Consider the following 17,233-nt stretch of genomic DNA (forward strand, 5'->3'; position numbering starts at 1 on the left):
TTGATCAAATTGATCTTAGCCATACATTTCTTTTTTATACCTATAGAAGCTTTTACAGTCCTTTTTAATTTTTCTTGCCAGTTTATGAATACAATTTTCCAATCCTTTTAACTATTTCAAGCATCTTCATTGGTCTATTCTTTTAACTATGTATAAGCCTTAACATCCTTTGTTCGCAAATTGAATATGTTTGGGCTTTCAAGTCTTGAAGAAATGTAGCTTACTATAACCTATGATTATCAACTATCAATTATCTATGGACTGGCAAACTTTAAAAACTATTTTCCTAATACACTTCAACCTATTTGCCGAAATACCTCCATAATTTCCTTACTGTAAAATTAACATCCTGATTTCAGAACTACCTCACTTTCAAATATAATGTAAAATTCTATCACAAAGGCAAATCAGTGCAGGACTTATGCACTTAATAATAAGGTCCTGGGAAGTGTTGCTAAACAAAGAGACCTTGGAGGGTCAGTTAATAGTTCCTTGAAAGTGGAGTTGCAGGTAGATGGGATAGTGAAGATGGTATTTGGTATGCTTACTTTTGTTGATCAGCGCATTGAGTCTAGGGGTCGGAAGATCATGTTGCGGTTGAATAGGACGTTGGCTAAACAACTTTTGGAATACTGCATGCAATTCTGTTATAGGAAGGACATTGTGAAACTTGAAAGGGTTCCGAAAAAATTTACAAGGATGTTGCCAGGGTTGGAGGGTCTGAGCTATTTGGAGAGGCTGAGCTGCCAGAAGAAGTGATAGAGGCTGGAACAATTGCAACATTTAAAAGGCATTTGGATGGGTATATGAATAGGAAGGGTTTGGAAGGATATGGGCCTGGTGCTGGCAGGTGAGACGAGATTGGTTTGGGATATCTGGTCGGCATGGACAGGTTGGACCGAAGGGTCTGTTTCCATGCTGTACATCTCTATGACTCTATGCTGGGGCTATTTTCCCTGGAGCATCGAAGGCTGAGGGCTCACCTTATAGAGGTTTACAAAAATCATGAGGGGCATGGATAGGGTAAATAGTCAAAGTTTTTTCCACAGAGGGGGTTTCCAAAACTAGAGGGCACAGACTTAAGGTTAGAGGAGAAAGATTTAAAAGGATCCGAAGGGTAACTTTTTCACACAGAGGGTGATGCGGGTATAGAACAAGTTGCCAGATGAAGTGGTGAAGAGTGGTACAATTGCAACATTTAAAAGACATCTGGATTGCTACAAGAATAGATAGGGTTTAGAGGGATATAGGACTAGATTAATTTAGGATATCTGGTCAGCATGGACAAGTTGGACCAAAGGGTTGGTTTCCAAGTTGACAGCTCTATGACTTTATTGTCACTCATCTGTAACCATATGTTATTAATTAACCCTTTTATTTTATATAATATTTGATCTAAAGCTGCCTGTCCGCTAGTCAATTCCTCAACATGCTGTCCTAGAAAATCATTCTGAACACACTCTAGAATGCCATGCTCTACAGCCTTTGAAATCATTAGGTTTACCCCATCTACATGTACATTGAAGTCTATCCCCCATTATAAGAGAGCGGTGACCTTTGGAATTTTCTGCTTAAAACAACAATGGAAACTCAATCATTGAGCATGGTCAATACAGACATCAACAGACCTTTGGAGACGAACAATATCAAGTGATGTGAAGGGAGTGTAAAAAGGGGTCTTGAGATAGATGTTCGGTTATTATCTAATTGAATGTCAGAGCAGGCTTAATAGGCTGAATGGTCTTGTTCCACTGTTCCTACAAATAACCTCTTGTGGATGCTGTTACAATTCTATAAATGTCTGTAAGTGTCTCAAGTTGTAAAGACCTACAGATTGAAGTATGTAAAGTGACAAAGATTAATGATTCCAGTGCACAACCCATGAATCTATGGACAGCTTTCTATAATGAAAGCCATGTTGTCACAATCATTATGGTAGCAAACTAAGGGAGTGCTCAAACAACATTTCTGCTGACTGAAGTGCTCTGGAGTAATCTGTAGTACTTGAGAAAGCAGGCACTAAGAATGGCAGTCTGCTACATGCTGCACCATTCCGTTATCAAGAGAAGATGTGAGCAGAAGAAGGAACTGCTTGAAGTTTGAATCCTGGTAGTGACCTTGATGACCATCTACTCCCACTGCATCATGAGATGGCTTGCCTCTCCTACTGTCCCCATTCTAATACAAGAGTCCAAAAACTGTAAACTCCATGACCTCCCTGCTGTGTCATTCTTTACTTTTTCCCAGATCAGATTGACCTCGTCTTTAACTACAGGTTAGTTTTAAGAGGTACAGCCATGCAAGAGGTAGCCTGCTGCTACACCTACCCAATAAACAGCATAGCTATCATTGAGTGAATGCAGAAATTATTCAAATATGCAGGAAGCACCAATTTGCTGTGTTGACTGCATTGAAATCAACAGGCATGGGTTAATTGAGTACGACTTGATCTCTTGTACTGCTTCACCTCCTGCTCCTAGAGAGCAGTGCACTAAATTAATTCAGCAGGCTCATTACTGAAATGCCTTCAGGCTATCAGCCTTCTACAAGATCACGGCTAGTACAGCACAAATTGGCCAGTACTTCAGACAGACCTTAGCGTCAAGTCTCGTAGAGAAGAACCACTCAAGTTGAATTTAATATTTTATATAAACTCATAACATTGCGCAGAATAATCATTTCAAAGTTTTCCACAATTCCTAAAGAATGGCGTGTAATAACATAATTCAATATTGTATCATAATCACTAAACTTAGATGTAAGTTTTTAGTTAACTGTTGTTTAACTTCCCTAATTCATAACATTTATAATCATAGTATATTACTTCTCTAAGCAGGACTAAAGTCTTGTTGTGAATTAGGTATTGTCCCTATAACCCTTCATTTCACTACATTGCGTACAAGTCTAATTTAATACATAAATTCTGGAAAATATTTGACATGTTAGTCCCTGGCTGAAAAATCTTAAGTGCATGATTATGCTCACAATTACAATAACTAGTGTCTCATTAATATTTTTATGAATTTAAAGAAATTCATAGCAATATTATCAAGATATTTTGAATGATATTATGTTTAGATGACTAATAAATGTAATCTAGTCAATTAATCAATTAATCAATAAATTCTGAACTAAATTCACAGTTTTGCAGAGCATGTTGAAACTTCATTTTCCAGTTATTCAGATTTTATACAGAACAAGTTACGACCAAACATAAGAGAAGTACTTGTAACTCTTTCATTAATATATACTAATCAGCACTAATCATCTATCCAATTTTAAAATGTATATATATCCTAGCAGGACACGTATTCCTTTGAAATCTAAAGCCAGTTTAGGATAATAATCAGTACCATTACTATTCTGAAGGTTAAGGTTACAGTGTCAGAAATACTTTTGGTATGAGGAAGGGTACAAAAACACGCTTAATAATAATGTTGATCATTATGTGAGACATATGGATATAATTAAGTGACATTATTTTGTTTATGCAATTATGTGATTGAATAATTGATACCCATTTGGAAAACTTTTAACTTTTCAAGATGACTTCAAATAAACTATATGTTACTGTGTACTTTAATTGAGATTTTACTTGGGCTGTTCAAAAGCTAAGTTTGCTTTTAATATTCTATGATTTGCATTTTGAAAATAAATAAAAGATGATCAAAATAACATGGCATATAGACATTAAAATGATGAGCATATTAAAACATAAAGTACATTTCATTTTAACGAAATTTGTTTACATTTAAATATTCAGGTTTTTTCTTTAGAAAATGCTGATGTATCACCTAAGTTTCCGAACTCTGGCTGGAAATATTCCAGGAGACACTATTGGAAACTACATCATGTAAGCTTGTAGTATGATGGGAGCGTGTTCTAGGTTTTAGTTAGTGATATAAACAGATAAATCAATATAAATACTTCTTCTACTATTGTTGATGCATAATAATGTGGAAGGAGAGGCAGAGTTTACTGGAAACATCAGGGAAAAGAAAATCTCAAGTCAAACCATGTGTAACACTGTTAAGCCTTTTCAGAAGTCTTAACTGTGCTGTGAACCCTTTCAGTGTATCTATGGTTGCAAGCTTGCAATTGACACAGGCAGCAAATGCAATTTGGAATGTGTAACATTCAAATGGAACTGGAATCAGAAAAAGGGAAATTAAAGCTTGGTAACTCAATCAGTGGCACAGCTTTGCTATGACTGGGACTGAGAGAAGTTGGAGTTATTGGTATTTCCAGGACATCAGAAGTGGTGGAGACAGCTCCGTTGAACAAACAAGGATCAGCTGAGGGAGTAACAAGGTACATTGGACAAAGTAGCGAGAGGCACTTCAGAAGATAAACCCCCCCTGGTCAGGAGGAGGCCAGAGGGAACAGAGAAGGCTTAAAATGTGATGAAAGAGCTACTCAAGATATTCAATGTAGTGGACATAGGTTAGCGTCTACAAATTGCAGACTTCCAAAGACATAGGAGAATGTGCATATGCAGGCTGTTGGTCTCTGGGCTACATTAACTTTGCCAATATCCCAAGGAAGCATTGGAAAATCTTGATGTTGACCGAGAATGCCTGATAATGCCATATGGAACTGATCAGCACTCTCCCTGCAATATGTCCTCAGCAAGTGGAAGGGTTAAATCAAATTCATTCAGTACCAAAATCACTCCTGGATCAATTGTGTGTTTTAAACTTGAAAGTGGCATTTTGGTATTTACACTGACATCAGGTAAAGTCTGGACCCATTAGGTTACTTAGGCATCAACTATCCAACCATATATAAAAAATCCAGCACACTGTACCAATGTACATACTATAACCATTGAAAACAATATTCAGGTGTTAACATTTGTCAAGTAATTTATCACTAAAATTCAAGGCTCTGCTGTTCCTAATTTAGTTGATCAGCAGTTCTTAATGAATAACTGCTAAACAAAGAACTAAACAAATTTATGAACACTGAAAGATCGTTATATCAGGGATATTTTAGATTTTCTTTGTATCAAAGTTGGTTAATCTCAGTCAAAGACAAAGATAACTTTGAACAACAGCTAATAGTCAGCATTTTCTCTATTCTTTACTTCATTATTATATCACTTGTGTCAGTGCTATTTAGCAAATTCACTTACCATATTCAGAATCTTTGAAACATGCTCCTAGGCTGTCCTGGTCTTCATAATCATTAATGTCAATAGTGGTCTGTGTAGTGCTTTTGACTAACTGCTTCCCTGTGTGCTTATTAATGTTGCTACCAGTTTTCTTTGATCCTTGAACTATGGATGAGCTATTTTTAACTTGGTTGCTGGTCCATGAAGTTTGTAAGCAGGAGTCTGAGGACTGAAGATTAGCCATGGACAACATGCCCTGGATGGCCTCTTGTGTGCTGGGTGAGGCTGGCGGTTGGCTAAAATAGAAAGAAAAGTGACTCTGTAATAAAACGAGGTAAAAACAATGACTGCAGATGCTGGAAACCAGATTCTGGATTAGTGGTGCTGGAAGAGCACAGCAGTTCAGGCAGCATCCAAGGAGCAGCGAAATCAACGTTTCGGGCAAAAGCCCTTCATCAGGAATAAAGGATGAAGGGCTTTTTTCCGAAACGTCGATTTCGCTGCTCCTTGGATGCTGCCTGAATTGCTGTGCTCTTCCAGCACCACTAATCCAGACTCTGTAATAAAAGTCAGCTGAAGAGAAACTAACAAACATAGGTACCATATTAACATCTTTGTTTCTGTTATCAGATTCTGCTAAGACTTTGTGCAAAATAGTGGAAAATTACATATGGTGTATTAATGGCCAGAGAACCAAAAAACTATTGCATTCAACATCAAGCCAAATCGAATTATAACCTTATTCTAATAGGGCACTATGAAAAATATTTTCTTCAGACAGATCTTATGTTTTTATGTACAAATATTTTATTTTGCTCTTTAATGTTTTGCTCACACCTGACCACACTATAAAAGGTAAAAAGCTGGATTAAGTTAGCCCTTAATTTTCAATGCATTTCTGTGAGATGGCCCTTTATTCAGTTTACTGTCTCACAGTTGCTTAAAAAGGCATCCAAATCTGGGGGCTCTGATTTCCTAATTCAACACTTTCAAATCCCTGGAGTTCTTAATTCAACTTCACTATACTTATCCATATGTATTTACATATATTATGGGAACAAGAAAAAATTGAAAGTTAGAAATTTATTATCGATTTCTATAGTTAAAAACATACTACTTTGTAAATCAAATTTTAAGTTAAATAATGCAGTATCTTGTCAGTCTACAATATTGTAAATTAAGTTTATATGCTACTTTTTCTAGCAATAAAAATTTAAAATTAGAAAATTGCATATTTTGAAATTTTCTATACACATGGCCAAACCAATTTTCAAATGCATTTAAATATATACCTATATATCTAGTTTTTCTTTGAATCCATTTGCTTATTTATAACCTCAAATGATGCAATAGGACTATCAAAATTTAAATCCTAAGCAATTTCAAATTAGGGGAAGGAAGTGCGTTGGCAAATAAATAAGTGAGAAGAGATTATATAAGTAGAAGAAAGATAAAAATGATAAACCAATCAGGTAAATGTAAGGATCAAGAATACTACTTGAAAAGTCAAAGGAAGCTGATTTAATAAATAATTTTAATTTGAGCTATTTTCAGGGTTACCAATAAAAATGGGAATGTGGGACTCAGCATGACTGCTCATTCAAAGACTCATACAGACACACTGCCATGTGGAGTCCTTATGTTTGCAAGCTTCTATTATACTATGAATACTTGCAGTAATTTAGTCGAAAATAGTGAGAAATTAAATATATATTTTTAAACAGCATTTCACATCAAAGCACAGATAATTTATAAAACAAAGCAGAGCTAAAATAGTGAAATTTCCCTGTCTTTGCTTTTAAAAGTTGAACTGAACCTTGCAAATATTTTAAAAAGTGAGTAACTGAATACCTAAGAAATGAACCAAACATCCCTGCATCATCCCTCACAAGCTTACATCCACTAATATTTTCAACTTTTATAGTAATATGCACTTTACCATCTGAATTATTTTCTATTTATCTACAATTACCACATTTCGGTCCATCAAATATCATTCGTACCTGAAATCAGTGATGTCACAGTTGGTGACTTTTGCTACTTTAATGACTTTGCTGCAAAAAACATTTGAAAAGATATTGTCAGATAAAATTTTTAGATTAAACAAATGAAAAGATTAGCTTGATGATGAAGCCTGTAACAAACAGATTTGCATTTTTTAGAAAGTTCCCATTAAAATTACTGATCAAATGTAGCATCATTTCTAAATTCCATGTCTTGATCTTTGGAGTTATGATCATACCTGTTTCCACTGTATTCAAGACCGCCAACCTGTTTGCTGGCCTGTAGCAGATCCAGTATCCCAGCAGAACTACTGGTTTCAGTCTTTTTGTCAACGCTAGGATCTGGCTTTGCCTCAGTATCAATATGAAGTGAATCTTCATCAGATGAATTGTCATCCTGCATGTGAACCCAAAAATGAAATTATTAAAATAAAAATTAATTGCAAGTGATTGATGCACAACAGAATATAGAACAAGAAATTAAAAACTGATGTCTTAATCATCCAAGATAATTATTAATTAATCTTTTAGTGCAATCACTTTAGATCTTAATTCTGCAACAGCGTTGCAAGTTTCCCAAGTTATATGGCAGTGTCCCAGATCACCTGACTCTCAATGTATTTAACACTGCTGTGACTAAAACACTATAGCTGAGAGAGTTGCCTGTAATATTGGGGGGTGGCACATCCTTCCAATGCAATCAGGACATTTTGTGACATATATTGTTGCAATTACAGACTACAGCAATTAAAGAAAATGACTCACCATCACCTTCTCATGAGTATTTAGGGATGGCCAAAGTAATGCCCACATCGCATGAATGACTAATTTTTTTAAAATTCTGTTCAGCTAACAGTAACAGCAAAACCACTGTCAGTATTATGAGCCGAAGCACTTATAAAATTAATTCTAAAAGTAATTGTTGAATATGTAAACGTACCTGATTAGAACTGTGTTGAACCACAGGTTCCCTCATTTCAATGTGTCCCACACTCTCTTTGGTCTTTGATAAAACTAAGAAACAAAAAAGATAGTTAATGGACTAAATAAAGGAGTATTAACAGATAAGTTAAATATTGAGAGGTCAAAAGCTTTCATCTTCTGTTCTCATGAATTGCATACAACCACAAATTTCAATCTTCTTCAAAGTCACACTCAGGCTAAAGCAGATTGCTTTGATCTGCTGTGTTCTATATGACTGCAACCTCAGCTTCTGATCTCATATCTTTTTCTAAACTATTCCGTTTAATAAGGATGCAGACTCCCCCACCCCCGTCCACCTTTTTTTTAAAATGGGAATTTGCTCAATTGTTATCAAATCATCCAAAGAGGTAGGTTTCACAATAGACACCATAATCTTGCTAAAAACAATGACTGCAGATGCTGGAAACCAGATTCTGGATCAGTGGTGCTGGAAGAGCACAGCAATTCAGGCAGCATCCGAGGCCTGTCCTCGGATGCTGCCTGAATTGCTGTGCTCTTCCAGCACCACTGATCCAGAACCATAATCTTGCTCTCTATAATCAGTTCATTCACTCTCCCTTTGGGTGTGCTTGTGATTCTCGTGGCGGGGTGGGATTACCTGGTTTCTTCAGGTTGGTGATGCAATTTCCAATCTTCACTTGTCACAATTCCACTTCTACAAAATTCCACTCATCTACCCATGCTCCAGCTTAATTACTAATTAAACCCTCATCCATCTTCAGGCTTAACTGTACCAATTCCCTGTTGGACAGTCTACTGTCCTCATACATCTGTGAACTTTATTTTATCCAAATTCCTGCTGTCTGTACTCCATTCCATATCAAGGTTCTGTTTACTGCTGCCCTTACTGACCTAACTTGGCACCTTGTCTGCAACAGCACAAATTTAAAATTCTCATCTTTTAATCCATTCATGCACTCACTTTGCCCTAAAATCCTGCCTCTCGCACTCTCCACTCCCCAACCCAACTCTCTGGTGTGACAGCCCTTTTGCCCATCTGACCCTACCCCCAAACTCACAGTCTCATAATTGTAATCAGTTGCTCTATATTGTCAGTCTGTCCAGTTTGTTTTACAACGTCCTTTTCACCTGGTTTGAGATGGCAAAATGCTGTTTGTTCAAAACTTTTCAAAGAGTCATCAAAGAAGAAATTTATTCCAGACTTGGAAAATAATAGCAATCAAAATTAAAATACTGATTTACATTTCATGTGTTTCTTTAATTCTTTCACCGGAACTTGGCCATAGTGAGCAGGTAGATCCACAGTATTTTAGGGAAGCAATACCTCGATTTTGACACAATGACAATGACAAAACATTGATATAGTTCCACATCATGATGGGTGAACTTGCAATACGTGCAGTTATGCACAAATATAAAATTCTAAAAATGTTACTTACATGTTAAATTTCTTTTTGAAGCAGTCTTCTTTCTTCTTATAGGAAATTCATCAATCTGTAATTCACCATCATCTGAAACATACTCGTATTCATCTCTTACTGGTTTTGGCTTGTCTTCTTTAATATTTTGCAAACACCCGAACACATTATCAGACTTAACAGATTTGGTCTGAGTTTTCACTCCTTTACAACTGTTAAAGTATAATATTTAGATAACAAAATAAAAACGTTTTGCATATGGTCTAGAACAACTGTAAAAATGTTCACCTTTCTGATTTGGTGCAAACACAAATAATGCCTGTCTAGAAAGTATACAGTAATTAATACAAATCTATCATTAAGCTCACCAGAATGAATGTTGAAATCGTTTTACCTTTCAAACCGTTTTGAGAACAGAAGTTGTTTAGCATGATTTAATGATTAATTGATTAATTATATGATTATAATGATTAATTACAGCAGTAATTAAAAGGATGTTCAGCTAATGTGCAGAAACAATGACTTCATTACCAACATTCCGTTACAAATAGCAGATGGTCAGGATGGGGATTAAAATGTTTAAATGGTAAAATATCCCAAACAATATGTTAATTTGTTATCTTTATGAAAGCTGGTTTCAGGTCGAGTACGACAATAACTTATACAGCACTTTTTAATGTAACAAAATATTCGAAGATACTATTATATTACATTATAGGTATTTATAAAATAAAGCATGACACCAAGCCTCATAAGAGGATACTGTGCCAGATGCCTAACAGCATGGACAATGAAGTAGGCTTTAAAAAGACCTTAAAGAAGGAATGTGAGACAAAGGGAGATAGGGATGGAATTTCAAAACTTTGGAGCTACAGGAAACTGAATACATGATCACCATTGATGATTTTATTGGAGAATGGACAACAGGCCAGAATTAGATCAATACAGATATCTTGGAGTTGAAAGAGGTTACTGATGTAGGGATAATCAAGCTGTGGAGGAATTTAAAAACAAGGATAAAAACTTTAAAATCATGAGACTGTTTGACTAGGAGCCAATGAAGGTCAGAAAGTGCAAGGTGTAAGGGAAATAGGACTTGCTGAAATTCAAGACTAACAGCAGAGGTTTGAATGACTTCAAACTGAGGATAGAATATTGGGAATCCAGCCAGGAGAAGAAATTGAAATGGTTGTGTCTAGAGGTAACAGAGGCGCAGATGACGTCTTGCCTTGAAGACAGAGAAACTTCATATTTATAATCAGGTGCCCATATCAAGTTTAGGAGCTAGGGGGCAGCATGGTGGCTCAGTTAGCATGCTGCCTCACAGCACCAGGGACCCGGGTTCGATCCCAGCCTTGGGCGAATGTCTGTGTGGAGTTTGCACATTCTCTCTGTATCTGTGTGGGTTTCCTCCAGGTGCTCCAGTTTCCTTCCACAGTCCAAAGATGTGCAGGTTAGGTGAATTGGCCATGCTAAATTGCCCATAGTGTTCAGGGATGTGTAGGTCAGGTGCACTAGTCAGGGGAAATGTAATGTAATAAGGTAGGGGAATGGGTCTGGGTGGAATACTCTTTGGAGGGTTGGTGTGGACTTGTTGGGCCAAATGGACTATTTCCACACTGTAGGGATTCCATATAAAAAAAAGAGGGGTGGCATGCAAGTTTCCCAGTAAACAAACAGGGATAGAAGTTGGTGCGTTTTACAGAACTCTTTGTCAACCAGGTCAAGTCCATGAAGAAAGCCTGGAGAAGTCGATGTTTCAGGTATAACCCTTCTTCAGGACTGGGGGTAGATGTAGGGGGAGCTGCAGATAAAGGGGGTGGCAGAGGCAAGGTGGTGAAGTGGGAATAGGTGAAGATAGGCAGAAGGTACGACCTGGTTGGTCAATGAATCCGACAGGGGGCTGGGAGGAGTGGAAGGGAGGAGGAGGGCTTGGGAAGGGTGTTTGGGGTAAGGGAAAGGAGGTTATTTGAAATTGGAGAACTCAATGTTGAGTCCTCCGGACTGTAGGCTGCCAGATGGAAGATGAGGTGTTGTTCCTCCAATTTGTGGTTTGGTTTGTTGTGGCAATGAAGGATGCCAAGGATGGTCATGTCAGAAAGGGAGTGGGAAGGGGAATTAAAATGGGCAACCCTTGTGGGATGGGTGAGATGCTTGGCAAACCATTCCCTAAGTTTATATTTGGTCTCCCCAGTGTACAGAAGACCACATTGGGAGCAGGTTGGTGGGGAGAGTGACGCAAACCAAAGATTGGCGAAGCGTACAGTCCTTGTGGAAGGCAGAGAGGGGTGGGGAAGGGAAGATGTCCTTGATGGTGGGGTCTGGTTGGAGTTGGGGAAGTGTTTAAGGATGATGCATTGGATGTGGAGACTGGTGGGGTGGTAGGTAAGGACAAGGGGGGGTCTCTGTCTTTATTGCACTGGGGGGGGTTTAGAACAGTGGAACGGGGCATGGAGGTGGTGCAGTAGAGGCCTGTCTGGATGACAGAGGGAAGAAAAGCACGTTGTTTGAAATAGATGGACATCTGGAATGTTTGGGAGTGGAATGTCTCCTCGTCTGAGCAGATGCAGCAGAGGAATTGGGAGAATAGGATAGAGTTCTTGCACGATACTGTGTAGGAGGTGGTGTAGTCCAGGTAGTTATGGAAGTCTGTGGGTTTGTAGTAAACATCCGTCTGGAGACTGTCATTGAAGATGGAAATGGAGAGGCCAAGAAAGGAGATGGAGATAGACCAAGTGAATTTGAGGGCGGGTGGAAGTTGTGGACGAAGTCGATGAACTGTTCCAGTTCAGCCTGAGTTCAGGATGCCACACTGATGCAGTCATCAAAGTAACGGCAGAAGAGTTTGGGCACAGTGCCTGTGTAGGTACTGAAGAGGGACTGTTTGACATAGCCAACAAAGAGGGAGGCATAGCTGGGGCTCATCCAGATGCACATGGCTACCCCCTGGATTTGGAGGAAATGGGAGCAGTTAAAGGAAAAGTTATTAAGGGTGAGGACCAGTTCAGCGAGGTGGTGGAGGGGGACTGGATGGGTCTGTTGGAGAGGAGGGCCTGGATGCCATCCTTGTGGGGTAGGTACGTGCATGAGAACTACACGTCCATAGTGAAGATAAAGTGCTGGGAGCCGGGGAACTGGAAGTTACTGAAGAGATGGAAGCTTGGTTGGTGTCATGGATATAGGTGGGAAGTGCCTGAAATAAGGGAGAGAGGATGGAGTCGAGGTAGGATGAGATGAGTTTGGTGGGGCAGAAGCATGTGAGGCAATGGGTCAGCTGGGGTGGATGTGCTTGTGAATCTTACATCAACCACGCCCTCCACCTCTTCACATCCAGGTCAATAAGAAAGGTCCTTGTTTCTCTTTGCACAGATGTCACTGGACATGTTGAGTATTTTTAGCACTTTCTGTCTTTATCTTTTTGCGCCCACTAGATGGTTCCCCCCCAAACAATGACAGGCATCCATAAATATTTCAATAATAAAGTGATCAATCAATGGTGATACATATAAATAATTGATGTAGATGTAAATAATAAAAGAAACAAAAATAGAAATTGCTGGAAAAGCTTGGCAGGTCAGGTAGTATCAGTGGACAGAAATCAAAGTTAATGTCATAGGTTTCATAGAATCCCTACAGTGTGGAAACAGGCCATTCGGCCCAACAAGTCCACACTGACCCTCTGAAGAATAATCCACCCAGACCCATTCCCTGAACCTATTACTCCAGATTTACCCCTAACTAATGTACCTAACCTAACCTGAACAATATGGGCAATTTAGCATGGTCAAGTGACTGTTCCTCAGAACTGTTGGTAGCTAGGAAAATGTTGGTTTATAAGCAGAAGATTGGGGGGGGTAGGAGGTAAGGAGCAAATGATAGCTGAGGATAGAGCACAAAGAGAGAGAAGAACAGTTGGACAGACAAAGGAGTGGATAACGATCTGGCAAAGAGACTGAAGAGTTATTAATGGAGCTTGTTAGTGGCTAACAATTGATTGTGTGTAATAGCAGTCCGTGTGATGACATGTGGGATGTAGGAGTTGGGATAAGGACATGGGAGAGCTCAAGCACTAAAGCTATTGAACTCTGTATTGAGTCCAGAAGGCTGCAGGATACAGAAGCAGAAATCAAGATGCTGTTCTTCCAGCTTGCGCTGAGCTTCACTGGAGCACTGCAGCAAGCCTGAGAGATGTCGGCGAGGGAACAAGGTGGTGTGTTACCAAGTGGCAGACAACTGCAAACTCAGTCTTTTTTTGCGGAGGGAATGTAGGTGTTCTGCGAAGCGGTCTCTGGACGTGGATTCTGTTGGAATGTAGATAAAGACAAGGGGAACTCTCAGCCAGCTCCAATCCATCTCTCATACTTCGACCCTCCCCCTCTCTACCCTTCCACAACAGTGATAGAGGCTCTCTTGTCCTTACCTACCATCCCACCAGCATCCACATCCAGAGGATCATTAACCGCCATTTCCACCACCTCCAGCAAGATGTCACCAACTGATATATATTCCCCTCCCCTTCCTTGTCAGCCTTCCACAGGAACCATTCCCTTTGGGTAATCCTGTTCCACTCTTCCTTCACTTCCACCATCCCACAGCCTCACGGCACCTTCTGCTGCAACCACAGAAGGTGTAACACCTATCCGTTTACTTCCTCCCTTCTCAGTATCCAAGAGCTTTCACCTTCCAGGTGAAGCAAAGTTTTACCTTCACTTCACACAATATAGTCTAATGCATTTGCTGCTCACAATGTGGTCTCCTCTACATTCAGCGAAACAAAGCGTATACTGGGTGACCGCTTTGCAGACTACTTGCATTCTGTCCGCAACAAAGACCCTGAGCTGGAAGGTGCCTGCCACTTCTACACACCACCATGTTCCTTGGCCAAAGTTTCTGTCTCAGGCTTACTGTATGCTCTAGGAAGTTCAGCGCAAGCTGGAAGAACAGCTTGGGGATCCTGTAACCTTCTGGACCCAATATTGAGTTCATTGAACTCTCCCATGTCCTTATCCCAACCCCCACACACCAGGCCTTGTTATCACATAATACCAGTTCTGAGGAAGGGCCACTGGACCCGAAACGTTAACTCTGATTTCTCTTCATAGATGCTGCCATACCTGCTGAGCTTTTCCAGCAATTTCTGTTTCTCGTTCAGATTTACAGCAGCTGTACCTCTTGCAGTTTTTCCTTATTTTCACATAGAATCATAGAGATGTACAACACAGAAACAAACCCTTCGGTCCAATACGTCTGTGCCGACCAGATATCCTAACCTAATCTAGTCCCATTTGCCAGCACTTGGCCCATATCCCTCTAAACCCTTCCTATTCATGTACCCATCCAGATGTCTTTTAAATGTTGTAATTGTACTAGCCTCCATCACTTCCTCTGGCAGCTCACTCAATAGACACATCACCCTTTGTGTGAAAAAGTTGCCCCCGGGTCTCTTTTATATTTTTCCTCTCTTACTCTAAACCTATGCCCTCTAGTTCTAGACTTTCCCACCCCAGAGAAAAGATCTTGTCTATTTACCCTATTCATGCCCCTCATGATTTTATAAACCTCTATAAGGTCACCTCTCAGCCTCCGATGCTGCAGGGAAAACAGCCCCTGTAGCTCAAATCATTCAATCCTAGCAACATCCTTGTAAATTTTTTCTGAACCATTTCAAGTTTCACAACATCCTTCCCACAAGAGGGAGACCAGAATTGCACAGTCTGCTATTACACAATACCCACTGTTAGTCACTAACAGCCCCCATTAATAGCTAGTCGCCCTCCTAGTCAGATCGTTACCCACTCCTTTGTCTGTCCAACTGTTTTCTCTCTTTAAGCTGTATCCCCACTTATCATTTACTCCTTACCCTCTCCTCCTACCCTATCTTCTGCTTATAAACCGTCATTTTTCTAGCGAATATCAAATCTGAGGATTCAGCCTAAAACGTTAACTCATGATTTCTCGCCACAGATACTGCCAGACCTGCTGAGTTTTTCCAGCAATTTCAATTTTTGTTTCTGATTTACAGCATCTACAGTTCTTTCAGTTTTTATTAAACAATAAAAGATGTAGATAAATTTTGATGCAGAAAACTTTGAAATAAAATACTTTGGATGTGAAAATGGGGATACACATCTCATTTTGTAAGTTTATAAATGAAATGGAGGACCTAAATGGCCTTAGTTTGAAGACATACAGCACTCTTCCAAACAACAATATAAGTAAGTTAGGAGGTTTTAAAAATGAAAACTGAATCCTACTGTAGTGTTTAAACATTTAAAATATGAAAAGCAAGAAAATAGTGTTGAACTTGTTAAAAACTTTAAGTTAACGTTGGAAGTTTGTGTTCAGTTTTGACAACCCTTTAAAGAACAATGAAAAAGGATTGAAAATGTTTAGCATAGAAGCTCAAGATGTTATGAAGAATTAAGAGCTTTTGTTCCAGAATAGTAACTTCAAAAGTTACAATAGCTTGCACTGTAATTGAGTCAGTTAAGCAGTGACCTAATACACGCTTTCAAAATTAAAATGTTCTGTTGAAATATTAACATCTTTTCATTGTTATGTACAGCAATCGGTGAACATAAATTTAAGATTGTCATATGTAGTAAGAATTAAAGATAATTAGAATGTGGAATTACGTTCCTCAAATTACACTGACACAGAGTTTACTAATTCTTTTATGAGGAATTAACCACCACCCCATGACATTCAATAGCATTACCATCACTGAATCACCCACTATCAACATGCTTGGGGTTTCCATTTACCAGTAACTCAACTGGACTCATCACATAAACACAGTGGCTACAAACACAGGTCAGAGACGAGGGATACTGCAGCGTGAAACTTTCCTCCTGACACCCCAAAGTCTATCTACCATCTACAAGGCACAATTCAGGAGTGTGATGGAATACTCCCCACTTGCCTGGATGGGTGCACCTCCAACAACACAATAAGCTTGACACCATCCAGGACAAAGCAACCTGCTTGATTGGCACCACAACTACAAACAGTCAATCCCTCCACTACCAGCACCCAGTAGTAGCAGTATGTACTATCTACAAGATGCACTGCAGAAATTCACCCAAACTCCTTCAATAGCACCTTCCAAACCCACGACAACTTCCACCTAGATGGACAAGGGCAGCAGGTACTTGGGAACACCACTACCTGCGAGTTCCCCTCCAAGCTACTCACCACCCTGACTTGGAAATAAACCACCTTTCCGTCACGGTCTTTGAATCGTAATCCTGGAATTCCCTCCCTACCAGCATTGTGGGTCAACCCACAGAAAGTGGACTGCAGCGATTCAAGAAGGTAGCTCACCATCACCTTCTCAAGGGCAAATAGGGATGGGCTGTCAATGCTGGCCAGCCAGCAATGCCGAAGTCCCACAAGTACATTAAAAAAAAAATAAAGTGAATAATTAGATAAGTGAGACTAGAGTCTAAGATCAATACAGACTTGGGGCCATCTTGTTAGTGGAGAAAGTGAGGTCTGCAGATGCTGGAGATCAGAGCTGGAAATGTGTTGCTGGAAAAGCGCAGCAGGTCAGGCAGCATTCAGGGAACAGGAGAATCGACGTTTCGGGCATAAGCCCTTCTTCAGGAATGAGGAAAGTTTGTCCAGCAGGCTAAGATAAAAGGTAGGGAGGAGGGACTTGGGGTAGGGGCGTCGGAAATGTGATAGGTGGAAAGAGGTCAAGGTGAGGGTGAGAGGTCAGACTGGGGTGGGGGCGGAGAGGTCGGGAAGAAGAT

The 17,233-nt window shown here is 39.5% G+C and overlaps 1 protein-coding gene across 3 annotated transcripts in view; it reads right to left on the minus strand.

Moving 5' to 3' along the window:
* phf2 (PHD finger protein 2) overlaps positions 1-17,233 on the minus strand; it is a 149,284-nt gene that overhangs the window by 25,975 nt on the left and 106,076 nt on the right. For all 3 annotated transcript variants that reach the window (XM_043708015.1, XM_043708017.1, XM_043708018.1), the window contains exons 15-19: positions 9,501-9,691; positions 8,057-8,130; positions 7,356-7,513; positions 7,117-7,167; positions 5,135-5,409 (exon numbers count right to left, since the gene is read on the minus strand). In XM_043708015.1, coding sequence (XP_043563950.1) covers positions 5,135-5,409; positions 7,117-7,167; positions 7,356-7,513; positions 8,057-8,130; positions 9,501-9,691 — 749 coding nt within the window. The remainder of the gene's footprint in view (positions 1-5,134; positions 5,410-7,116; positions 7,168-7,355; positions 7,514-8,056; positions 8,131-9,500; positions 9,692-17,233) is intronic.

The sequence above is a fragment of the Chiloscyllium plagiosum genome, chromosome 18, assembly GCF_004010195.1.
Source record: "Chiloscyllium plagiosum isolate BGI_BamShark_2017 chromosome 18, ASM401019v2, whole genome shotgun sequence".
Lineage (NCBI taxonomy): Eukaryota > Metazoa > Chordata > Chondrichthyes > Orectolobiformes > Hemiscylliidae > Chiloscyllium > Chiloscyllium plagiosum.